The following is a 25240-nucleotide window of genomic DNA, read 5'->3' on the forward strand; positions in this document are numbered from 1 at the left end:
GGCTGTGGGGGGCCATGGCACACGCAGGACGTGTGACGCATGCGAGCACAAAAACAAAACGCACAACGAAAAGTGCGTAAGTTGCGCCACAGAATTGTGCATATAATGGCTAAAAGTATATGCAGCGCAAGTCATGTGTGTATGTACAACAAGCAAAGTACCTTATTGGCGGCATTACGACACAAGAATCACCTGTTACTTGGGACAATTCATTTTCTGATCACTATCCAATTTAACGTGAATTTCCAAAGCTTGCCAAAGGCATAAAGAAAACAATTTACAAATGTTTCTGCTGTTTATAAATTAAAAATAATATAGTTATTTGGTATGTAAATATTTAATGTGATCGAAAATACTTCTTTTGCTTATTTGTATGTAAACAGCATACCCGTCGGCTCCATGAGTATCGCATATAAAAACTTGTACATATGTACTCGTAAATGGGGAAAATTATACAGAAATGCGAACGCAATTTTCGAGGCCTACAGCACACTCTCGCTGTCTTGGACAACTCCTTCTCTCTCCCTGTAAAAAAAAAGAAAAAAAAAACTTTTGCGGCTGCTTCCATCCTGGCATGCCTGCCCGTGCCTCTGCCTGTCCTGCCCATTCCATCAGCTCTGGCTGATGCATAGCGGTCGCTTTGTTGGCCGGGGGCAGATCAATATCCTTTTATGCGTTTTCACATGCATTATGCATGCAGACGTTTCTGCTGCCTCCTGCCGCTTCCCTTACACCAACCTGCCCCCCACTCCAGTCCTTCTGCTGCTTAGAAAAAAAAAAAAAAGAAATGGCCAAACGGAAAATCATGCGTAAGTGCTGGCAGACAAGCGGGGGGGCGTATACGCAATATTTGCCTTCAATTGCAGCTGTTGGCCAATGGCAAACAGAGGCACAACAACAACAACAACAACAAAATGGGGTAAAAATGGGAGAAAAATGGGAAAAAAAACCCACAGCAAATGGGCATCAAATTAGCAATCAATGGACAGACAAGAGGAGGGCTGGCGGTTTAAGTGGAGGATATTCAGAAGTTGAACAGATATTTATTTTAGCATATAGTATATTCATAGACATATCGAGCACCGCATCGAGTACATTTCGCTCGAACCACTTTTCAAGTTCTATTTGATTTAGTTTCTGCAGGATTCTCTCTATTCGGGCCAATTGCCGTTGCCCAGTCCGGTTTCTGAATAGCAGCGAAAATTTATTCGACCGTGCAATTTGTGCACATTTGAATAGACTCGACCAATTGGCTATGGCAAATGATATGGGGGTAGGAAAACTAGGCACTAGTATTGACTATAATTTGCGTTGTTTGATTGGTTATGAAATAGCCGTTGGTCAATCATGCTACCAGAAAATCTGAATATTATATCTTATGAATGCGATGAGAGAGATGTGTCCAGAAAAAGCTTTGAATGGAATTATTCTGCCTGATAAATCAACAAAATTGCACAATCTTTACAGCTGTTATTAAATTAAATCTACTGCTCTTCCATAATTTATTTGCCATGCGAAAGTATTCGCTTTGGCCAAAGACAATTTCTTTAGTTCAGCAGGATTGTTATCCTGCAGGTACTTTTATTTTTAGTTAAAAATTGTTGTAATAGTAAAGACTGGCAGAGAGAGAGAGAGAGAGAGATAGGCTAATGACCAACCATGGCTCACGTGTACGCATACATCCCCCCCCATACTTATAGCCAAATTAGCCCTCTGGCATATCTCGACGAAAGCAAAAACAACAAAAATAAGGCAACAACACAATTTCCCAGCTCTAATTGTGGAACCCATTTACACGCCGAAAGTTAATTTCGCATAAGCTGAAATCGTTCTCTCTCGTTCACCCCCCATTGCTGGCTCTGTTTCTCCTGCTTCGCCTCCTGTTTGACTCACATTTTGCGACCTACAACAACAGAGAGCTTGTTAACAATGAAAACAACTTGGCCAACGCACACTCATACACACTCAAACTGTATGGCTTCCTGTGGCAGGCTGTCAGGCCAGGCATTGAGGCAGGCAAAGGCAACCAGTCCATGGCACAGGCAGTGGCAGTGGCAGAGGCAGAGGCAGAAGCAGCAGCGGCAGAAGCAGCAGCAGCATAACAGCAGCAACAACAACGATACCTTTGACGCAATGTCAAACACCTGCTGCCAATGTTAACGCCAAACACGAAAAAAACACTCGCACACACACTCAAACGGACTAAAAAAGCCAGTGCGAGAGAGAGAGACAGAGAGAGCAGGCGGCAGCGGCAGCAACAAAAAAAAGATGAAAGGATAGCTACAGATATGCCGAAGTTTGTATGCCCTTACAAAATATTTATGGCTAACCAAAAACACTCGAATTAAAAATTCATACGGGCTTATTTTAATTTATAAACAAGAGCTATACTTCATTTTCGACCTATCAATCTTTTGGCAGCTTTTGTTGGTATGTTTTCGTCTTTGAGCTGTACAAACTGCTGGTCAGAATCATAATACCCAACTGCAGCGTACAACAATGGCAGCAGCAGCAGCAGCAGAAGCAACACACATTGTCCGTAGGTCCGTGCGTTTGTTCTCCGGCTGGTTAGGCAACAAATTCTGCGCAAAAAGTGCATTGAACTTTGGCCAGGCCGTTGGATAGTGAGAGGTGAGGAGTGCAGGAGTGCAGGAGAGGAGGAGACAAAGCTGAATTGGGGGAATCCAGGCGAGTTCGCGAGTCCCGAGAGGGGGTGGCAAAAAAGTCACGGGCTTAGCCAATGTGTAAATAAATGTCTGTTTCAGTGCGAGTTAGCGGCAAAGGGCGCCCAGGCAGAGCCAGAGATGGAGAGAGAGAGAGAGAGTGAGAGTAAAAGTGCTGTGGTGCTAGTGGAAAAACAATTTCATTGAGATACGAGTATCAAATGCCCAAAATGCCGGCAAGCACGGTGCATGCAACACATGTTCACACACTCTTTTGCAGGTGTAGCTGTAAGCTGTCGATGGGGAATGGTCAGAGTCAGACGGGGGTCTGGTCAGAAGCCCCCAGGGTATCAGTGGGGTAGCGCAGGATTAAAGAACAATTTGAATATGGAATAAAGATGATTTATCTTCATTGTCAAGGATTAATAGAGAGCACACAGGCCTAAAAGTAAGTTCGAAGGATAAAAGTAATTTAAGTTTTAGCTAATAAATTCTCATTGAGTTCTGGGTGTTAAAAAGCAGAGGGAAAACAGCAACAATTACTGCAATAACATTCCACGAGCTTCATAGCCGATTTGGCCGATTGATTCTATAATTCCTGTGCATCACGTATGTACCATACCCTATGTACATACATCGATAGCCTCTAAGCCCTTGCCAAATCTCCGACTGCAAGGTATCGAAGGCTCAATCCGTTCCTCTGGAATTGAGAAAACAATGTCAAAGGAATTAAGTCGCAATTCATCAAGTTTCGGAGCCAGGCAGGCAACAACAAAAAAGTTAAAAAAAAAAGAAATGCAAAATAAACAGAGTGCAAAGTAAAAATGCAAACCGAGAGGCCGAAAGACCGAAAGACCAAAAGACAGGCCACCAGCCAGCACCGTGGCAGACACTGAAAATAAAGTCAACTTGAAATGTGCCGCCAGTTGAGGTTGTTCTTGTTGCTGTTGTTGTTGTTGTTGTTGTTGCTGGAATCTCCTACCCTTGGCCAGTTGGTGGCAGCGCCTAGACCAAATACCTAAGCCTAAGCCACTCCACACAGCACACCACTCCAGAGACCGGCTCGTCGCTGTCAGTTTTCGTCGCTCCGACGAGGCCCAGGCCCAGGCCAAGCCAACTAACCAGCCGAAAGCAGAAGATGAAGCCCTCAAAGTCAGCAACAACAAGAAAACATCGGTTTAGGCCTTTGAAAGTACTACACCATGGACACGGCCACAGAGAGATATGCACAGAGATATCCAGGCCAGGCCAGAGCCAGAGCCAGACCCAAACCCGACCAGACCCAACCGAACCGAAGCAGGCGACACATGTGCACATATTTTTCTTCGTCGACTCTTTTTCTCTTATTTGTTGTTGTGTTTGTTGTTCTTTTTGTTTTTTACATGCAGTTAAAGCGCAAATGTTCTCAAATTACCCATATGCAAAATGAGGAAAAGGTGGCAGGGGCCAGGGGGCCAGCGAGGAGCTGGAATCAGAAGCAGAAGCAGCTGGGTATGGCAGAAGATTGGGTCTGCTAGTACGAGTAGTTCCACCCGGCTTCGTTTGCCATTTCGGTTGCGCCTCATATTTCGTCTATGAAAGCTTTGGGCGGCCTCTGTCTCTGACTCTAACTATGCCTCCGACTACGACTCAGCCTCAAGACGCCACCGAAACCGAGCTCAACAGACAGTCAGACAGTGGAGTTTGCTACTCCCGACAAACTCCTCTCCTCTCCTCTGGCAGATTTTGTGGTAAGTTGACGTTGACTGGCGGATCTTCGTTGGTGACAATTGAAAGGCAAACGGAATCAAAGCAGAGCCGGGCAAAAGCCATCAAGGCGTAAAATTTCATAGAATAGACAAAGCGCTTATTTGGCAACAAGAACTGGCCAAAGTGGGCACGGAACTTAGCATAAAGGATGGAGTTTTGGGCGCACAAATGGGCAGACAAAAACTGTGGCCAGGCAGCAAAAAGAGCCATAAAAAATGAAATGATATTTCTTAGATTGAATATAAAAAGTGGCCATCATAAAATGTACCTACAATTGCCAGTAAGTTAAGGTTTTTGGGAAGCAGTAAGTGGGGTAGGAATGGGGGCTCATCTAGGACCAAATTTTGATAAAGTATTTTTTTTAAATCCACTCCCTGAATTGGAGCTCCCTTCACAAGTATACCGTTGCTTTATTAGCCACATGACAAATGTTTATTATTAACCCAACGCGGGTCTGTCTTCCCCAGCGGGAGTGCTGGGGGGGGGCTGCTGCTGCTAGGCACTTCCTAAACAAACGACACATGGAAAGGCTGCGCTGCCCAAACGTCGTTTCCTCAGTGCCATAAAGTGCTCATATTGCTTTTTATGCGCTTTTGATATGTGTGTGTGTGTGTGTGTGTGTGTGTGTGTGTGCGGGAATAAGTGTGAATGCATTTGCCATTGCACTTTTCGTCACAGTTTTCGTCAGTCAGTCAGTTAGTCAGCGCAGGCTATTCAGTTCTTCTTTTGTGCGTTCTCATAAATGCAATCCACATATGTACATACATGCGATAGAGAGAGAGAGAGAAAGAGAGTGCGAGGGAGATGTAGAAAGAGAGAGAGAGAGAGAAGTAAAGAAAAAGTGAGTGCATGGAGTGAGTGTGCTTAACTCGCCGCAACTTCATTTCGTGAATGCACAATGGGCGCCTGGCTGCCCTGCCTAACCTACGACAACCGAATATTCGCCCATTCGGCCAAGTTCAATGAACCGAACCTTTGGTTGAATAAACTTCACACACACACACACACACACACATGGTACACAGGGCACGCACAGCGAATCGGTGACGCGTCGAGGCGCACACAAAAAGAAGAAGCACCCGCAGAAGCAGAAGGCGAACAAAACAAAAAAAAAAACAAAAAAAAAAACAAAAAAACTGCACAAAACAGCCAAAAGAGAGATAGAATGTCTCTTGGCAGTGAGGAAGGGTACTCATGCGTGGATTTTGGTAAAGTTTGCTTGTAAAACGCTGATAAATAATTACTTAATTTGCCAGCTAGCCGAAGCAGAGAGCAGGGAGCAGAGAGTAGCTCTTGCATACAGCATAAGCAAGTGGCAAGACTGACTGTTAAGAAAGTGAAAATCTTTGCTATACTTTACCCATAAAAATGGGCAATCCAATTCAAGCAAAAAATTCATTTGCTAATCTGCTAATCTTAAAACGCTTAAAGGATTATATATATCTGTGAGCTGTGATAAGTGCATTACAAAAATTCTCATTTGATTAAAAACTAAAAACGAACAAAATTTCAAGTCATCATATTTCCCAATCAGCACAGCACATATCTTCCATGCTTAAATCGAATTATGAAAATACAAGTGGAAGCGAGTGCGAGAGTACCCCTACCATGTGGACATTTGGGGGCGCGCGCGATGTTTGCTACTTAAATGACATGCCCACCGCTCGAGCTGTCGCTGTTGCTGTTGCTGTCGCTGTGTTGGTGTGCAAATTGATTGTGCAGCTGTATTGGTTGCTCGGGCTCCACAACTTCTTCGCTCCATACATACGTAATATTTGTATATATATACATATATTCTCTGTGTTTTTTTTTTTTTGCCTTATTTGTGTATATTTTTTGTTGCCTTTTTGACTCCATCAATTTGTCTAATTTTCAATGACGTCGTCGTCGTCGCTATCGTCGCTATCGATGCAATGGAGTAAAAACAAATTAGTTGAACTCCATACGATGATGGGAATACAGCCATCCCAACACACATACATATGTATGTACATATGTATAGCTGGATACGGATACAGCTAGATATGCGCTGGTAAATGTATCTGATATGGCTGCCAGCGTGCAAATCGAATTTACCAGCTGCTGCTGGCTAAATAATTCAATAAATCGCGCTGGCTAAACCCCCATCGAAATGCAGATGCTGATGCGATGCAGAGATGCAGAGAACGAGAACCACAAAAACCTCCACTGCCCCTCCAAGACACAAATGAAATTTAATTTCAATGTGCAGTTTGATGGGGCAAATGGAGCAAGAACCCAACTAACCCTGGGACACCAGCCAGCCATCCAGCCAGCCAGCCAGAGCAGCGCAGCGCAACGCAACCAACAAAAATAACTGCAAGATATTAATAAAGCAAAAATTCATATGAAATTTTAATATGCAAACGAGCAAAAAAAAAAACAAGAAGCAGAAAGCAAAAAAAAAAATACATGACGGAGCAGAAGGAAAATACTCATACACCAGAATGATAGTCGAAGTTGGAGACGGAGTCGGAGTCGGCACCATAGAATCCCCAAGTATTGAACCATGTAAATCGAATGTGCGAGCACTTTGGGCCAGGGCCAGGGCCAGGCAACCGAAGGACAGACACTGATAGCCAGACAGGAGAGGAGATAGGGGAGAGGAGCTGGCAGCAGACAGCAGACAGCCATGTGGTCCAACGGTTTTTTTTCGGGGCAGACAACGGATAAAAAATTGTGCATATTATCGTAAGAAGAGTGAGATTAAAAATGGAAATAGATTCTCACATGGGGGAGAGCATAAAGATGAAAATAAAGATGAAAATAAAGATGAAAATGAAGATGAAAATGAAAATGGAGCTGAGTCTGAGTCTGAGGCTGATGCTGAAGGCTTATCGACAACTTGAAGACCGCTTGGTTGCAGCCGAGTTGAGTTGTCAAGTTGAAAAGTTTGAAAGTGATACTCGTACTCGTACGCGTACGCGTACTCGTGCCCAATGCCTGGCCAGGCGAGGCAGGCACAAATTCTAAGGATATATCCATATCCAGTTCATGGAGGATGACTTGAAGTACTTTTTCCCAAAGTTTTCTGACTCAACGTTCGCTCAAACTTCGTATCAAGAACTGACTAATCCCATAATATACCCACATGCCACATGCCACGTGACTCATGGTGAGCGAACATAAAAATAGAGCAATCACATAACGTATACGCGGCGTGTGCCGTTGCTGTGTGGCGGCATGCAGCAAGCCAAAAATACAAGAGCAACAGGCAGAACAGAAGTGTGCCTGCCTGGGCATGGGTCTAGGGCTGGGCCTGGTGCCACACTTTCGCCCGCCAATGTCAATGCCACTGGCACTGGCACCGAGGATGCAGTGCCCCACACAACACACACAAAATCCGAGTCCAACTCCAATGCCCACGTCGCCCCATTGCCACAGATATGTACATACATACAGCCAACAGGCAGCAGGCAGCAGGCAGCGGCAGCTGGCACCAGGCAGCATGTGGCACGCGGCAAATGCAGTCTGGCACTGGCTGGCAGCACGTTTCCATGTTGATGCTGCGCCAAAAATAACAACCGACAACCAGCCAGAGACCCAGACCCAGAGAACCAGCCAGGCAAAGGCCGCACAGCACAGCGCAGCGCAGCGCAGCATTGGAAACGGCCCTGGTCATGGTCGTGGCTATGGCTGTGTGGCGGTTTGGCTATGAATGGCGCCGTTTTGGGCGTTTTGTTTGACCAAAAACTGCAACTGGTCGGGACGGGACGGCACTGGATGGGCTGGGATGGTAACCGAACGGTGCCAGGCGAAGGTCGTGCAGCCAGCGGAGCTGGCAACGGAATTTCATTAGACAGGCAGACGCAATGCAAATGTCCAGCCAGTGGATAGGATGCGCTAGGCTAGAAAGCGACAACAAGAACGAAAACGAAAGCGAAAGCTCTCCCATAAAGAGGGATGCAGGAGGTGGTCGGTCTGCTGGTCGTGGCCGTGGCCATGGATTTTAACTTGTGCTGCGGACAGCGGACAGCGGACACCGGACAGCATTGTAAGCATGTAATCGGGTCTATCATTGCTGGTTAGCTAAGTGAGTAACTGTAATTAGGCTGTGCTTTTGTGCTGGCAACGCAAAATTTGAGTAACAAATTAGACAGCTGTCACGGCATTCGCACTGCCTGGAGTGAGTGCCAAAACGAGGATACAGCTCAGAGGAGCCAGGGAAATGGAACCGTAACTTTCCTTAATGGCTGTGACTGTTTGGTAACTCACTTTTAATGCAGGGGCGACTTTAAATGGAAACTTTTATTGTATATAAAACTTTTTATGGATATTTATTATCAGCCTTTGAACAGGCTCCTCCTAGGGGGCACAAGAAATTGAATTCTTCTCATCGAGCGAGCATAATATCCGAATAAAAGTGGCCTAAGTAGTAGAGTTCTCTACGCTTCTTACATATTTATGTATGTCTTGCACTTGCATCAAATATTGGTTCGTATCAAAAATCTCCGTCTACTTAGTCATCTACTTGACAGAGGCTACTTACCCCTGCGCGCACAACTGTACTCCGAAAAGAACAAAGCCACCTAAATGAAGGGCATAGAAAAATGAAGCAAAGTACACACACACACACACACACACAAAAATGGGGAAAATGTGAAGAAAAAAAATGTAATACATCCATACAGACTATGTATGTATGTAGCATAAATGTACATATGTTCATACATACATATGTACGTTAAAAAGTTTGCCCACTCAACGGCAGACGCCATCACAGTGGGGTGAGAGGGTGGGAAAATGTAACTTGGAGGCGCACGTAGACGTGGCCTGGTAGGGGTCGGGAACGGTGATGTGATGTGATGTACATGGAGCATAGAGAGCATAGAGCATGTAGACAACTGGCAACAATAACGGCATTTTCGATGCAGCGAGAAGAGAAAACGACGAAGGCAGCAGCACAGGCAGCAGAGCAGCAGGCAGCAGCAGCGCCGGCAACGTTGACGAAAAGGACGTGCAGGATGAGGAGAGTAGTCGCCTGTCGACGAGGAGTTGCCAACAGCCACTTGACACTTCCGTCGTCACATGAATGGAGCCGTAAAAATGCGACGCTGCATTCGTTCCCTTTCATTCGTTCTACCGTTTTTTTTTTTTTCTTCTCTTTTTTTTTGTTTCTTTTTTTTGGCTGTGGTGCGGGGGGCAGGGCTACTTTTTTTTATATTTGGGCAGGCGGTGTTGCAGGCGGCAAGCAAGTGTAGAAATGAAGCAAATACATTCATGCATAATTTTTATGGCACTTTGAGTGGTGGTGGGACAGAAGCGACGGCGACAACGGCGGCAGTGACGACTTCCATTTACATTTGGGATGCCAAAACGTTTTGGAAACACGTTCTGCTCCTCGTTTTTGTGTATTCACTTAAGTGTGTGTGCCTCCCCCAGAGGGATGTGGATGCGAAAAAGAGAGTGTGTGCTATGAGAGATGGTGGGAGGGAGAGGTAGAGGGAGAGGGACAAGGCATGTCATTAACGCAAAAACAAAGTGATGATTAGTTGGGGGGGCGGTTTTTGCGGTTCAATGTACGCCAAAAAGTAAATAGGCGCAGTGCACACACACAGATAAAGAGAGAGAGGGAGAGTGAGAGTGAAACACCCACTCACCCACCCACACAGATACACGCTCAGACAGCTGCTCAGACAAGTGACAAGGTAGGTCAGGGAGCGGGAGCGGGCCAAGTGATGAGACCTTTGCACACAACACAACAAACAGCAGAGGGCGGGAAATATATGGGTGCAGGTGCCACAGCTAGTGGCCAGTGCACAGCTTTGCTTGCGGCTCGCTTCAGCACGCACTCGGACATTAGAGAAGAGTATCCTCAGTGGCCTTTGGCGCTTAAGCCATGTTTTTGCAGCCAGTAGGTGGCTTACTCCAGTCTGAATATGCCCCCTTCAGCTAGCTGCCCTTCATGTTTTCGGTTATGATTGACTGATTTCTGTTGAAACTTTGGCGTCTCCTGGCACGCATGAATTACAGTTTTCGAGAAACGAAAAGCCCAACATGATGTTGGTTGGCGGAAGGGGGACGAAGGGCAGGCAGGCCTGTGGTGGGGTCTACAATTAGCACTTTTCGTACTTGGGATGGTCGTCGACAGGCCCTCAAGTGGTTGCCGCTGTCGCTGTCGCTGCCGCCCCTGCTGCTGCCTGCTGCCTGCCCCCTACTGCCTACTGCCTGATAAGCTGCAGACAGTGATTGCCTTGAGTCAGGCGCTTGAACTCTCCATCGCTCCATCTCTCCCGCTCTGATTCTCTGCCCCTGCCTCATGCACTCTCTTAGTCATTCTGCGGTGGCAATTTCTAGCTGCAAATAGTTTTGCGACCTAAAAGTGACAAGCACCCGCTGGTTCGCCGTCTTTCCACCTTCACCGCGCCGCACCGCACCGCACAACACCCTCTTCTAGGCCTCCGGCAGAATATTCCAGCCAGAGTTCTTTTTTTTATTATTTTTATTTTTTGTCGATAACAAAGTTTGCCAACAAAAAACCGCTCATAAAATGAAAAAAAGTAAAGCCCAAAAGCAAAGCCTATTTACGCACCGCACCGCACCGCACCGCATTCCGTCCGTCCGTCTGTCCGTTCAGTCCATCTCCAGAACAGAACTGCCACACAGAGTGCATTATAAGATAAACATTTGTTTTCTACTTTTTCATTTGGCAAATAACATGAAAGCGTTGAACTCAACTCGCCTACAGACCAGACCACACAGATGTACATGCATACACACTCGTACACTCGTATACTTATAGAGCACATACTTACATATATCTGAATTTATAGACGGTTGGACAGAGGCGGCCATTGAAGGCGCTACAATACGTTCTATAGATGGGGTACGGAGAAGACTTTGAAATTGGCGAAAAAGTCAAGGAAATGTTTCATAGAAGCTCATTTACAGAACAGTCCCTAGAACCTTACGATTTCTGGAAATACTAGAACGATTCTAAGTTAAATCACGTATATGTAGAACCGTATGCCATCTTGAACACGCATGCCGCACGCAGAAACCTTCTCGCAGATTACACTTCAACGAAATCGAAATTATCACGAGTTCTCAGGAAATAGCCCACCAAGTTACAAGCTAAAACAAAGAAAAACCTCAACACAAGAAAAGCCCAGGCAACATCAGCCCAACTCGACGACAGTCAATCAGTCAGTCAGTCAATCAGTCAGTCAGGCCGGCCACTCATCGAGTCTGACGACGAGTCACAAGTGCTGAAAAGTTTATTGCACTATGTTCGTCTGACTTTTGCTATGGCAAATATTGTTTAATAACATTTTTAAAAATAAAATTTACTGATTAAATTTACTGCGACGTCGACGGCAACGGCACAATGGCACATCAACGGCTGTAGTTGTCCTACCCCAAGACGAAAAAATTTGTGTGCCGCCCTGGAGACGATGCCGCAGCTGACTGCTGACTCTTGATGCGGGCAGGGAGGGGACAGGCATAGTAGTACATACGTATGGTTTCTGGTGGAGTCCTAATAGAACTAGGCGCTTAAGTCTCCGCAAACACGATCATAAATACAATGAGAAGCGCTTCCAGCTTTCCAAAGGACCGCAGATCTTGAAAGTTGCCCTGGCACATCCCATATTCTTCGCCGAGCGACTCCTGAATGGTAGAGTGTATGTAGCCATTCGGATTTAAATAGTATATGATTAACCGCCAAAACAGTAACATGAATATGCTGTGACTGAACAGAAGAATCAAACGAATTGTTTTGGATGGTTTAATTGACTTTAAGGCTCACCCCATTTAAACGATTTGCAGGTCCAATTTTGTCCAAATTGATTCAGTTTATCTGTGAAAATTTACGTACAATAATAGATATGATTTAAAATGGAAGGAGCACTCGAACCTTTCAGCAAAAGTCCTTTAATTTAAATTCCGGACCTTGCAGGTTCTGCGAAGGTTCTGCTACCTCGTGCCTTGTGCGGGGCCTTTGCCGCCAAATTCAAGAAATTTAATATCTGCCACTCATAGAAATTATTCTATGTCCTCGTCGCGGCTGTGAATGTCATCTGTGCGGCCGATCCTTGCATTAAGCCTTGAAGCAAAGAAACCTTCAAAAAAACTGCTCGAAAAAGAGTTTCGTCTACTCCTAATGGAAACAAACGTTATGTTTGAGTTAAAGTTTAAAAAACAGTATTGTCAAATGCATTTTATAAAAATACTGAGACTTCTATCGTTCCAAGCCTGGCATATACTGCCAATCGATTGGGAAAAAGTATAACTTATTCAGTTCTAAAAAAAATTCTCATACAATGCAGGTCAAAATTATTCTGATCTTGTTAACTTTTGGTGGGGTGAGTGAAACTAAATAAATAATACAAGCAAGCAGCACCACTGAACTTTGATTTTAGTTCGCCCAGATCCATGGGGACTTTGCTCAGGAGGCCCTTAAAATGCACAATGAGTTCAGAGGATTTCACGGTTGCCCGGCCTTGTCACTGGACCAGGATCTCAGCACCGCGTGCGAAGAATATGCAAAGACTCTGTCCATAAAGGGTGTAATCGAGTCATCGTCACTTGATGGGTATACAGAAAACTTGTGCATAACCCGCCTCAAGCCGGTAGACTGCATAACTAACTGGTATAACGAAAGGGTCATGCACGATTATTCTGCACCACGGTTAAATTCGGAAACTGAACACTTCACGGCCCTCATCTGGAAGGCTTCTACCAAACTGGGCATCGGCCTCTTTTCAAAGTGAGTGGAATCGATCATTGATATTTAGAAATACGCCCAATCGAACCAACCTTCACAGGGACGAAACCCATTACGTTGTGGCGCGCTACAAGCCAAAAGGCAATATAATATCCGAATTCAAGGAAAATGTTCCCGTAGCCAAGTAAGTATTTAAGCCATATTGTGAATATCTTATACCAATTTTTAATGATTTTAGGGGCAAGGCTGATCGTTCTACGTCATTTGGGTTTGGTATCCTTTTCCTAGTTTCGGTTCTCATTCAATTATTTTTGGATCAGTTTTAAATTTTCCGTAATAATATAATTTAATATAAAATAATAATTATTATAATTACAATAATTATAATAAAAAAAATGGTAAAACGAGAAAGAACGTGTGAGTGGCTTCTTTGGACGCGACTCTACTTTTTTACCCGTACTCAGTCAGTATATACAGTTGTGTTCAATGAAATAGTAGTGCCGCACCTCATCACTTTCAAAACTCTTTTTGAGACACTTCCAGCTATCCAAATTGAACAAATGATACCTTTTTAAATAGACTGGACTGTTACCATTAGAAAACCGAAGAAATGTCAATTCATTTGAATTCCATTTTCTTGTTTAACATGACATAAGCCGAATACCCATGAAATTTGCTGTTCAATGAAATAGTAGTGTTTTTTTAGAACATTGAAAAAAACAACGAATCTCAAATAAAAACATATATTTCATGATCTTCATGTTTCTTGAGCTTTAATATTTAGTTTTTAATCAATTTGGTTTTCATTTCGAACTTGCACCGGCCGGATATGGGTCATTAATCTCTTGCCAACGCTTCAATAGGATTTGAGCCAATAATCCATGAACCACTTGCTAAAACTTGGCTTTGGTTCACGGATTTGCAGTTGCAATAATGTATTTGGTATTCCCCCATAAGATTTCGATGAGATTAATATCCAGTTGGACAGTTGGCCATGGAAAAACGTCGATCTTTTCCGATAAAAATCAATTCCTAGCGAGCTTTTATGGGTGTTTTAAGTCATTATCCGGTTAAAATATCCTTTTAGCAGGAATTTTTCAACTGTAATATGAATGTAATGTATTCTAAAGTATGCCTACATCCTCAGTTTTGCTCAAAACCATACTATACTCAAACGCCAGGCCAGAAAGTACTAGCTCATATGAGCTGGGCCCCATAAGGCTCAGCCTAGCATGCCCAATGCTAATTTTTTCATGATTTTAGGTGGTAATCGGATTTCTGTGAATGCCAAACATAATCTTTTGAGTTTATCTTACCATATAATACAACTTTACTATCTTTAGTCAAAAGTATTTTTGTCACTGTGACACAGGCCATTCCACATGCGTTTTTCCAAACTGAAGTCGTGCACCCATGTACTCTTAGACCCAAACGCGGTGCTTTCTGGGACTTCTTGCATTCAAATAATGTGTAATCAACCGTCTAAGAACCGTCACATCACTGACAGAGCGATTTAAAATTTTGTTCATAATTTTTGAGGATATTGAAGGCCTGGTCTTGCCTTCGACCATCGCCATCCTCTAAAAAATCATTTTTTCGCATACAAAATCGATTTCCAGTCTACTTCTTTTAGTTAATTGGGTTAAATACAATAGTGAGAGTGCCTACAACTTAGTTTTCAATCCCATTATACCTCCTGCCTTAAGTTTTTAGTCTAACTCTTAGGTCTCCTCTTCTGGACCGAGCAATGATTTCTTCGACGCCTCAAAATCAAAAGTACCGCCATGTCCAAAACTTTCTTTCATCAAATTATTCAATAACCAAATTGAGCTTACGGATGGTGACTTATTTAAATTAATTTGCTTTGTTTTTTCATTTTTAAAAATAAATTTAACCCAGCACTACTATTTCATTGAACAGCAGATATCATGGGTAGTTGTCTAAAGTCATAAATAACAAGAAGATAGAATGCAAATGTAATGGGGTTTCTTCAAGTTTCTAATGCTTACATTCCAGGCTTTCCGTAAAGGTATCAATTGTTCAATTTGAAAGACTAGAAATATCTCAAAAAGGGTTTTGAAAGTGATGAGGTGCGGCACCTACTATTTCATTGAACACAACTGTATGTACATTTTTGAGCATATTATTAAATTTTTAAGTTATATCTGTTATCTACATATATCTACATTATCTATATTCTACATAAACAATGTAGATTCCACATCATCTCCGCAAAGGTCGTGCACTGCTCATGGCAGAGTGTGTGCGAGCGCGACATACATGAGACGGACGAACAGACAGACATCGCTATATCGACTCGGCTATTGATGCTGGACAAGAATATATATATACTATATATGGGTCGGAAATGTTTTCGTCTCTGCGTTACACACATCCACATTTACCACAAATCTAATATACCCCTTAAGACTTTATGAGTACGGGTATAAATAGTTTAAATTCTTATCAGACTTTTCATGGGGTGTACCTCAGGGAAAGAAGTATATGTGCACTTTTTAATTTGCTTATATTTTCTATAAACGTAACGGTATATTTTTTGTAGGTATGCAAGTTTGTACTCTTATCTATTATAAAGATCTCCCACTCCAATGTTCCTCTTTGCGCTTCATTCTTTGTACCGTTTTAAATAATATGTGTAACAACTCGTGGTTTTCAAAGGCAATAAGTATATGTGCAAGCTTAGATTATTGTGCTATCGCGTGCGGGTAAGCTAAGAAGTGTGGTCCAAAAAAGTTATTTAATCAGCAGAATGTAAGTAAACTTGTTTTTATACGTTTGGAGACATAAATGTTTGTTATAATTTTGATTTTACGGCAGAATGCCACGTGGAACACATTTGTCGGAGGGAGATCGCGGTCTGATCAAAGGCCTGGCCGAATCTGGCAAGAATACTTCTTATATTGCCGCTAGACTAAATCGGCATAGAAACACAATAGCAAACTTTCTCAAAAATCCGGAAATGTATGGAAAAATAAAGCGAAGCGGCAGACCCACTGAAATCGATACGCGGTGCAAGAGGCAAATTCGTCGTCTAGCCGTTCAAAACAACAAGTCTTGCATGGAGATCAAAGGTCAACTGAAGCTTGACATATCCAAAAGACGTATAAATCAAATTTTAAACGAAACCGAAATGGTTACATATGCTTCCCGCGACGCTGTACCGAGGTTATTGAAGCGCCACATAACCGCTCGACTAGAATTTGCTGAGAAGTACAAATTTTGGTCAGAGGAGTTCACTAAAGTTATATTTTCGGATGAAAAAAAATTTAACTTGGACGGTCCTGACTCCTGCCAAAAGTATTGGCGCGACAAAAGGCAACCACGGCAGCACTGCCATAATCGAAACCACGGTGGAGGATCATTAATGGTTTGGGGTGGATTTGGGTATGCTGGGAAGTCCCCACTTTGTTTTATACCCACCAGAACAAATGCAGAAATGTATGTAGAGTTTTTGGAAACAATACTCATTGAATTTGCTGGAAACCTTTACGGGGATGAGTGGATCTTCCAGCAGGACAACGCGCCCATCCACTCGGCACGGAAAACAAAAAACTTTTTGCAAGCTAGGAAGATTCCCTTATTGCAATGGCCAGCGATCAGTCCGGACCTTAACCCAATAGAGGATCTTTGGAGAATATTATCCAACAAAATTTATAAGAATGGACGCCAGTTTGATACGGTAAATGACCTCAAAAAAGCATTGCTACAGGAATGGGATCAAATTAACCCTACAATTCTAAAAACTTGGCAACCTCAATGCCCACCCGGATAAATCAAATTTTCACTAAAAAGGGAAAGCATATAAACTATTAATAAGCAAAAATAAAAATTTAAAAAAAATAATTTCATTAGTATTTTTAATTTTCATTTAGAATGCACATATACTTATTTCATATGAATGGAAAGTTATTCATTTAATATTTAGTTATTCTTAAAGTTTATGAAAATAATATTGTTATTTTTTTGTTAATATGTACCTTTACTATATATATAAAAAAAAGTTTAAATCATTCTCTTTGTTTTTAATAGTTTTTTTGTAAGTAATATCAATGCACATATACTTCTTTCCCTGAGGTATACTACGTATACGTAGTATACGTATACGCGTATATGTAGTATACCGCGGCCATTTTTAACATAGACATTTAACATTAACACCGGACATTTAACATTAACTTAGATGTTACTTTAACATCATAGCTGACCAAAGCTCGTCACTATGAAATTGTAAAATTCGCACTCTGACACAAGCTGACCGGCTGGTAACGGCATAATGCTGCGAATTACGTAAAATTTTCGACCCAAAAATATGCTACAAAAAATTAATTAATAACTAAAAGTCGAATCAACTTAACTAAAAAAAATAATCAAAATTTAAAAGAAAATAATATATGTGTGCCACAAATTTTAAATTGAAGTTTTCTGATGCCACAAGAAATCAGGCTGCTTGCGCTCTAATTGCATACCCTTCACGGAGTGTCCCATTTGCTGAAGCAATAGTTTGTTTTCCAAAACAAATCTTTCATTGTAATCAATATCAAAATATAATTTATTCTTCTGCCTAAGAGGCACTCAATGACCAGAGCACTCAGGAAATGAGCAGCGTTGCCCAAGGGCCGCAGATGACGTTGACGAAATTGAGGTCTGCACCAGCTCTAGAGCCATCTAGAGCTTGGAATGCGTCCAAAAAGTTCTGCTCACACAGTTGCTTGCCCAACTGACCGTGGATGCACCAGCCACTAGCCCATAGCCTCCCACACCGCCGAAGCAGCAGGGTGTGACGAGAGCCGGCAAAAACTTTGAGAGGCTCACAAACGCCTTCTTCGTCCCCACTCTCTCCGCAACAGTGGGGCAGATCGTGCAGCTGAGGTAGGGGATACACGGTGGGCTCTTTCAGCAAGCCACCGGGTCTCATGACCCGCATTCCCAGTTGGCCGCTGCAGTTGAGACCCCAAGTGTAGAGATCTCCGAATGCGGATATAGCCGCACTGTGCCATCCGCCCGCGGCAATGCCAGTTATCTAGAATTAACGCTCGAGTGTGACAAATTGAGATAAGATACGAACCCAAGAGCATACTTTGATCCCCGCCAGCGACTCCATTAATTGGGGCGTCTCTTCCACACGTAATGTCTGTTGTCCCAACTGTCCGCGACTTTGGAGAAGTAAACAAAACTGTCAAAAATCAGAGAATGATTCATTAATGGGAATACCTACAGTCCATTTCCCCAGATGTACACGTCGCCGTTGCCATTCAGAAGCAGGGCATGCTCATGTCCACATTCCAGTTGTTGGACTCGCCACTGGCGTTCGGGAAACTGATGTAGGCAACTGGGAATGGAGTAGACCGCATTCACAGAGCTGACAGCCACATTGATGGTCGTTCCGCAGGCAATGTGCTCGATAATGGGAGCTGCAGGAGCCTTGGCCGCCCCGAAAATAGTCCGCTTCGTTGCCGTACATGGTCTGGGGGGATTTTCCAGTCTAATCGCTTGCAGTGTCGCCTCCAATTTGGGCTGTATTTTGTACAGTTCGCCAGTGTAGAGCAAAACCAAGCAGTGCGAGTCACAGGCGGCCAATGCTTTTATCTCTCCAGGCGCTTCCACATCCAAGCACTCGCCTCGCTCCCTCTCGAGGAGGCCCCGCAGCCGCAACTTCCGGCCCCAGGCATAGGCGGTGTAACGCCAAGCTAACGCGATCGTGCACTGGTTTTTTTCGTTGTTGTTGCCGCCGTCGTGCGCATTTATTTCTATAATGAAAGGACTGCTTAGTATACATTTCAATTGGGTGAGAGAGCGCGCGTGGCGGTGGCTTTGTTGCCCAGTTACAAACCACTAAAACCTGCACTGGAACTGGCACTGCCACTGGCAGCGCAGTCGTCGTCGTGGGGGCTGTTTACAAATTCATGCTGGCCAAATGCGTTGAAGCCCGTAAATAGTAACTGTCGCATCTTCTTCCGTTTCGGACGGCTCCACACACGGTGCCGACCAGACCCAGACCAGACACAGACCCGGCGGTTGCGTAGCGACGCTTTTGCCCCGCTCTCGCTGCTGCTGTTGCTGTTGTTGTTGGTTGGTGGAGCGTTGAGAGAATTGTTTGGCAGTTGGTGCCTGGCGTTGAAACTGAAATGTTGTGTTTGGTGGTGGTTTTTTTCTATCAGTTTTCCTCCTAATCCAAAAGACACGTTCAGGAGCGCCCGCGCCGCCGCCACCTTATCGTACAAAATCTCCGGCGACAGATAGTGACGAGCTGTTGACGCCTTCAGATCGAGCAAGATGGTATGTAGGTTATGAACTGCTTCACGGTCACTCTCGTGGCGTAATAGCCAATTACAATTTGTTATTAAGTAATTTTTCCCCCAAAATCTAATTTTGTTTGTTGTCGCGAGATCGTTACCATGGAAACACACTCGTAAAAGCTGCGTTGCCTAACACTAGACGTGCGCACCACACGATTTGCAGCACTGCTTTGTGCTTTTGGCGCGCTCTATACACACGATTCAAAAATTCAAATGAAAGTTAATATAATATTTTGTTAATTTAGGGTCTGCTTTCGCTGCTACGCAAACTGCGACCCAATCCGGAGAAGGAGGCACGAATTCTGCTACTTGGCCTGGACAATGCGGGCAAGACAACGATCCTGAAGCAACTGGCGTCCGAGGATATAACCACGGTGCGTATGAAAAAGAAACAGAAGCGTTTCTGTTTTTCCCCAAAAATAAGGAGTGAACCCCTGCAGGTAACGCCCACGGCCGGATTTAACATCAAGTCCGTGGCAGCCGATGGCTTCAAGCTCAATGTGTGGGACATTGGCGGACAGTGGAAGATTCGGCCCTACTGGAAGAATTACTTTGCGAATACCGATGTGCTGGTGAGCTCTGTCCAACTAATCCATGTAATTCTTCTAAAAAAAACCAATCCTTGACTTGACAGATCTACGTGATTGATTGCACGGATCGGGCCCGTTTGCCGGAGGCGGGCAGCGAACTGTTTGAGCTGTTGATGGACAATCGCCTGAAGCAGGTGCCATTGCTGGTGTTTGCCAACAAACAGGATATGCCCGAGGCCATGACTGCCTCCGAAGTGGCAGAGAAAATGAGCCTGGTGCAGCTGCAGGGGCGCACCTGGGAGATCAAAGCCTGCACAGCTGTCAATGGCACCGGCCTGAAGGAGGGCATGGACTGGGTGTGCAAGAACATGAAGAAATAATCTAAGCAATCTTTTACTCTACGTTGTCTGTGTGTGTGTGTGCTACTTACTATGTTAAGGTTCGACTCATAAATATATATCCATAAAACATAGTAGAAATTCAGTTTTACTTCCACTGGAATAGAACCTTCACTTACATAGCATTAAATATACTAGGATAACCATGTGCTTTACGCTCATTCGTAAGCTCCGGGCCACAAGTGCCAGAGAACCCTGTCTGCTTGTCTTGGGCCTCGACAATGCTGGCAAATCCGCGCTGACAGCCTGCCTAGCAGACCAATTATGTCACGGTGTAAGAGTGTGTTTAAGTAGCTTAACCAGCCACCCAATCCAACATTACTTTACAGTACGTGGCTGCCTCTATGGGGGCCACTGAGCTGCGCCTTAAACTCAAAAATACCAAAATACAAATGTTCGATCTGAGCGGCGGACTGCGGGAGCGAAATCTATGGGCCAACTACTACCACAATGTTGGCGCCTTGGTAAGACGCCACTCTCGAGTGTGCATTGATTGATGCCACCTAACAAAAGTTCCATCAATCCGCAGATCTTTGTTATCGACAGCAAGGATGCGGCTCGGCTGAGCGAGGCACGCTGCGTGCTCTGCGATGTTCTGCTGGACGAGCGACTGCAGCAGGTGCCACTGCTAATTGTGGCCAACAAACAGGACGCTTTGGGCGCTTTGTCCAGCCTTTCGGTGGTGGACCTGATGGGTCTCAGCCGCTTGGAGGGACGCGAGTGGAATATACTGGAGTGTTCGGTGACAACAGGCAACGGCATTCAGGACATCATCGGCTGGATTGCCAAGAAGATACGAAAGTGAGCGAGCGATCGAGAGTTTAATTCGAACTTAATTCGTTCACTCGGCTGTAATTGTGTTCTAAATTTTAAATGTAGATTAACAAAGTGCCCTGCCATATAATTTTAATAGTTGCCAATCAATGGACACCCCAACCCCCCCTCTCTGACGTGGTATTAGCACTTTGTCAGTGCAAAATCACCTCAGCTTAATCCAAGGCCAGTGAACTGTCTTATCAAAGAAAATTTGTGCTTTGTGTGGAAAACTAGAGGCCACAGATTGCAGGGCTGAGGCTGCTCGTCAGCGGTTTTCACTGGCTGATAAGGGCCTCTATAAAACGAGCAACTCAGTTATAGGAAACCAATATTGTAGTTTCATTCGTACATCCAATCGCAATGCGCTTTCTGCTTTTCTTAGTGCTCGCTACGGTCCTGGCCTTGGCCCAGGTGCAGGCAAGGACGCTGCGCGAATCGAATGAATCGCGGCAGTACCAGGAATCGCAGGAGATGAGTCCCAGCTGGTCGCACAGACACTCCTCGATGTGGCCCTGCGATGTGGCCGATCATCCCCAGGCCTATGTGCTGATGCACAAGGTGGAGAAGCGACTGGAGCGCATCGAGAGCGCCCCAATCAGGCACCGAATTGTGGAGTATGTGACGGATCAGCTGCGCCAGTGCAAGTCACACAACCAGATGGACGAGCACTGCGTGAAGCGGTCCATTGGCTATGCCATGTCCTTCATCAGCCACCAGAAAGAGCAGGCAAAATCAGAATACTGATCAATGGGGCAACGTGTAATGAATACAAAATAAATAAATGCAACCATGAAAATTATTGAACAACTTAATTGAACTTTTCAAACTACCAATAGCGTGGAGCTGCCGCCTCATTCTGTTGCAGCTGCAGCTGCAGCTGCGGCTGGGGAGTGGATTTTTCGAATCTCATTAGCTCCGCCTCCATGCGCTCCTTCTCGACGCGGGCGAACTTGCTGCCCAAATAGAGCTGCTCCTTGTACCGATTCTTGCGCTTCTCGTCCAGGCTGTAGCGCCTGAGCAGATCCCGTCTATCCACAATGGACATGGTGATGTCCTGGCAATCGCGTGACGGCTGACAGAAGGTCCACGAACCAAAAATGGTGTCCACGCAGCCGCAGGTGCGACAATAGCCCACAAAGTTGCCCACCAGATTGGACTTGACCTTGCGGAAGGCCAGCGAAACGGGCCCGCCCAGCACGCCCAGTGCATGGCCCGAAAAATCCCAATCGGTGAGATTCTCGATGAGCACATGGGCTCGGGGCGGCACCGTTTCCTGCACACTGATATTGAGCGTCAGGCCGGTGTGCAGGAGTTCATCCTTCTTGGCGTCCGACTTGTCCTTCAGCTGCGACTGGTTAATCTTCACGCACTGTCGCCGGGACTTGTCGCCCTTGGGATTGTAGCACGATGCCTTCTTCTCCCCCTCGCGCAGTCTGTCTTTCTTGGGCGTTCGTATATTGATGCGCACGCCCAGCACCAGGGACTCCCAGGAACCATTTATGTCGCAGGGTGCACCTACGAAGGAAAGGGAGATATTGGGTGGCCTTGGAATCGAATGGGTCTTACCATCTGCTGGATCGGCGAAACAGCAGGGCAGCTCTTGAAGCTCCTTCTCATCGGCGGAGGTCGCGTTATTGCATTTGTTCTCCTGCATTGTCTCCAAACGCTGCAGTATCTTGTCCAGCACTGGGGCTATGTTGGATGGATCCTTATCCTTATCTTTGCCCAATGGCTCCTGTTTGGATGGCTCCTGTTTGGGCGGCTCCTGTTTGGGCATTGACACATTTTTCGCTGGCTCCAGTGTCGGTTGGTCCTGTGGCAGCGACTCTTGTGTCGGCGGATCTTGTATGACCATCTCTTGGGGCGGTTTCTGTTGTTGCGGCACAAGCTGCGACGATTTCCGAAAGGTATTTAATGGCAAACTCACAACCTGTCCACTGCCAATCTGGTTTCCTTTTTGTAGAGAGCGAGAGAGAGAACAACAGTCATAAACTAAAGGCTTTAGTTAAGAAAAACTTACCCAACTGTCCCTGAACCGGGCCAAATCCTGAAGGCATGCGACCAACTGAAGCAATGGCACTGGGCGCAGCGCCAGAAGCTGTAGCTGGACGCACATTCGTGCCCACAAGCCGCTGGGCCAACTCCAGGGGCGACATATTCATTTGACTGGCCATATTGTCCATCATATTGCCGCCAATCTGCGGCACGGACTGGCCCATGCCAGTGGCCTGATTCATTAGTGCCTCGGGAAAGGGCACTGGGGCACCGCGCGCTATCAGCGGATAGAGATTATTGGGCACATCCCGCTTGGAGAGTGCCCGGGCGAATGCCGCGCCCTTGTCCATCACCTCCCGCCACCAGTCCTGCTTGCACTGCAGGCTCTGCTTGAGGCTCTGCATCTGCCTCTGGTACTCATCGTACAGATTGTAGAACGGCGTCTGCTTGATGGCCTTTAGGCCATTTATAATTTGATTGGGATCCAGAGCCGAAGCACAACCCTCCACCGCTGGGGCAGGTGGCGTTTTCATCTTCACTTTGGAGCCATGCTCATCGCTGGCCAACAATTTGAGTCTCTTTTTGTCGCTGTGAAGTCGCATTTTCTTGCTGCTCTCCGCTTTCAGTTTATGGGCTGGTTCCGGACTCAGTCCCGGCTTGATCAGCGGCACCTCGTTCCAGATGAGTTGCCGGTTCTTGGATGTCGGAAGGTAGTAGGGCTTCAGGCCGCCATTCAACTGATTCTCCTTGCCCATCTTAAGGAACGTATCCAGGGCTTTCATGTAATCGGTTTCCGGTGCCAACACCTTCGACTTGATATTTTTCTTTGTCTGTCCTTGAGCCCGATCAGCGGCCAGGCTCGCTGGCTTTGCGCGACATTGACTCATCTTCAGTCCATTCGATCTGCGAGGGGACGCACGTGGACACTTCTGATCACTCAGCGCCTGGGTAAATATCTGCAGGTAATCGTCATAGAGCCCACCCAGCTGGTCACTCGGTCGTCGCTTCTTCAAGTCCTTCAGGATGTGCTTGAAATTAGTCGCCGCCCTCTGTGGATCCACGTTATCGAGCAGCTCATCTGAGGCTAAATTGACCCTGCCACCCAGCAGGGAGCTGCTGCTGTTGCTGCTCAGCTGTGGCTCCATGCCCTCGCTGATCCTTTTCGCCAGTTCGCTTACCATATCGCCCTGCTCGAGCCGGTCGAGCACATCCATTAGCCCAGTCAAGGCACTGAGCCCAAACGAACCGGACTTGATTAAGGTGTCCCTCAGCGATTTGGCTGGCTGCTCATTGGAGAGTTTTGTGGCTCCGCTCTCTCTGTACATTCCAGTTGGCTTGCATTGCCGCTGGTCTCCTTCTGCCGCTTCCGGTTCCTGTTTATGAGTCGCCCTTGCCGTTGCATTGATGGCTGAGTTTTCATTGTTCATTTTCAATATTAACATGCCACTGATTGGGGGCCTCTTGCCAGCGGCTGATCCTTCCCTTTCTTCCTTTGAGAGTCGATCAAGGCCTCTCCCCGACTCCACTGAATGCTCCTCCATTGCTGCGTATTCGATGGGCGAATGGGCCGCGGGTATCTTCTCCTGATTCAGCGGCTCAGCCACTGCCTCGCTGTCCGTGTTCCGCAGCCTATCGCGATAGGCATCGTACAGTAGCTGTGTATGCAGCCGCCTGCCATCCTCCAGCATTCTTCGCCAGGTGGCAGAGTCCTGCCGTTGCATCTTTTCCTTGGGCAGCGCTCGGCGCTCGTGTGCTGCAGCGTTCGTGATCGATGGTAGCAGCAGTGGCAGCAGGAAGCAACAGATGATAACAGCGCGGGCTAAATGCTGATGGTCACTCCATGCAGACATCTCATGTTCTTTTCACAAATTTACGTCAATTGTTTAGCCAGCCCGTCATCCGCCAAGCAGCACTGCAAAAATTGTAAGTCACCAGCGCGCGCTCTTCAATATTATATTTTTATTTTTATATATCATATGATCAGGGCGCTTGGAATCTGACATATAAACACAATAGAGACGGAAATGTTCCGGGCTTTTAGATGGGGTTGATCTTACAGATTTGTACAATATATTCATTGCCGCTCTTC

General features: G+C 45.5%; 6 protein-coding genes across 7 annotated transcripts; 4 read left to right on the plus strand and 2 right to left on the minus strand.

The window, feature by feature from the left end:
- The first annotated feature begins 12611 nt into the window (after positions 1-12611).
- Positions 12612-13478, plus strand: LOC111073308 (Golgi-associated plant pathogenesis-related protein 1-like). Its single transcript, XM_022365584.2, has 4 exons — positions 12612-12733; positions 12791-13137; positions 13196-13279; positions 13334-13478. The coding sequence occupies exons 1-4, from the start codon at positions 12692-12694 to the stop codon at positions 13419-13421; spliced, it is 561 nt and encodes a 186-aa protein (XP_022221276.2). The 5' UTR covers positions 12612-12691; the 3' UTR covers positions 13422-13478.
- Positions 13479-17704: 4226 nt separating this feature from the next.
- On the minus strand, positions 17705-19527 carry LOC111073301 (RCC1 domain-containing protein 1). The gene is made up of 4 exons (XM_022365571.2): positions 18947-19527; positions 18332-18863; positions 18194-18269; positions 17705-18136 (listed from the first exon to the last, which is right to left on the minus strand). The coding sequence occupies exons 1-4, from the start codon at positions 19062-19064 to the stop codon at positions 17705-17707; spliced, it is 1158 nt and encodes a 385-aa protein (XP_022221263.2). The 5' UTR covers positions 19065-19527.
- Positions 19116-20328, plus strand: LOC111073307 (ADP-ribosylation factor-like protein 3). 2 transcript variants are annotated; one of them, XM_022365583.2, is made up of 4 exons: positions 19121-19392; positions 19658-19786; positions 19853-19984; positions 20047-20328. In XM_022365583.2, exons 1-4 carry the CDS (start codon positions 19390-19392, stop codon positions 20320-20322), a joined length of 540 nt encoding a protein of 179 aa, XP_022221275.1. In that variant the 5' UTR covers positions 19121-19389; the 3' UTR covers positions 20323-20328. The 2 variants fall into 2 exon arrangements, with proteins under 2 accessions (XP_022221274.1, XP_022221275.1); XM_022365582.2 differs by having other exon boundaries at positions 19116-19392; positions 19658-19984.
- A 78-nt stretch (positions 20329-20406) lies between these two features.
- LOC111073310 (ADP-ribosylation factor-like protein 3) lies at positions 20407-21259 on the plus strand. The gene is made up of 3 exons (XM_022365585.2): positions 20407-20614; positions 20670-20804; positions 20870-21259. Exons 1-3 carry the CDS (start codon positions 20486-20488, stop codon positions 21143-21145), a joined length of 540 nt encoding a protein of 179 aa, XP_022221277.2. The 5' UTR covers positions 20407-20485; the 3' UTR covers positions 21146-21259.
- A 224-nt stretch (positions 21260-21483) lies between these two features.
- On the plus strand, positions 21484-21968 carry LOC111073311. The gene has a single exon (XM_022365586.2). It carries the CDS (start codon positions 21517-21519, stop codon positions 21898-21900), a length of 384 nt encoding a protein of 127 aa, XP_022221278.1. The 5' UTR covers positions 21484-21516; the 3' UTR covers positions 21901-21968.
- On the minus strand, positions 21880-25112 carry LOC111073296. The gene is made up of 3 exons (XM_022365565.2): positions 23177-25112; positions 22723-23109; positions 21880-22671 (listed from the first exon to the last, which is right to left on the minus strand). The coding sequence occupies exons 1-3, from the start codon at positions 24999-25001 to the stop codon at positions 21983-21985; spliced, it is 2901 nt and encodes a 966-aa protein (XP_022221257.2). The 5' UTR covers positions 25002-25112; the 3' UTR covers positions 21880-21982.
- Between the last annotated feature and the right edge of the window lie 128 nt (positions 25113-25240).

The sequence above is a fragment of the Drosophila obscura genome, unplaced genomic scaffold, assembly GCF_018151105.1.
Source record: "Drosophila obscura isolate BZ-5 IFL unplaced genomic scaffold, ASM1815110v1 contig_150, whole genome shotgun sequence".
NCBI lineage: Eukaryota > Metazoa > Arthropoda > Insecta > Diptera > Drosophilidae > Drosophila > Drosophila obscura.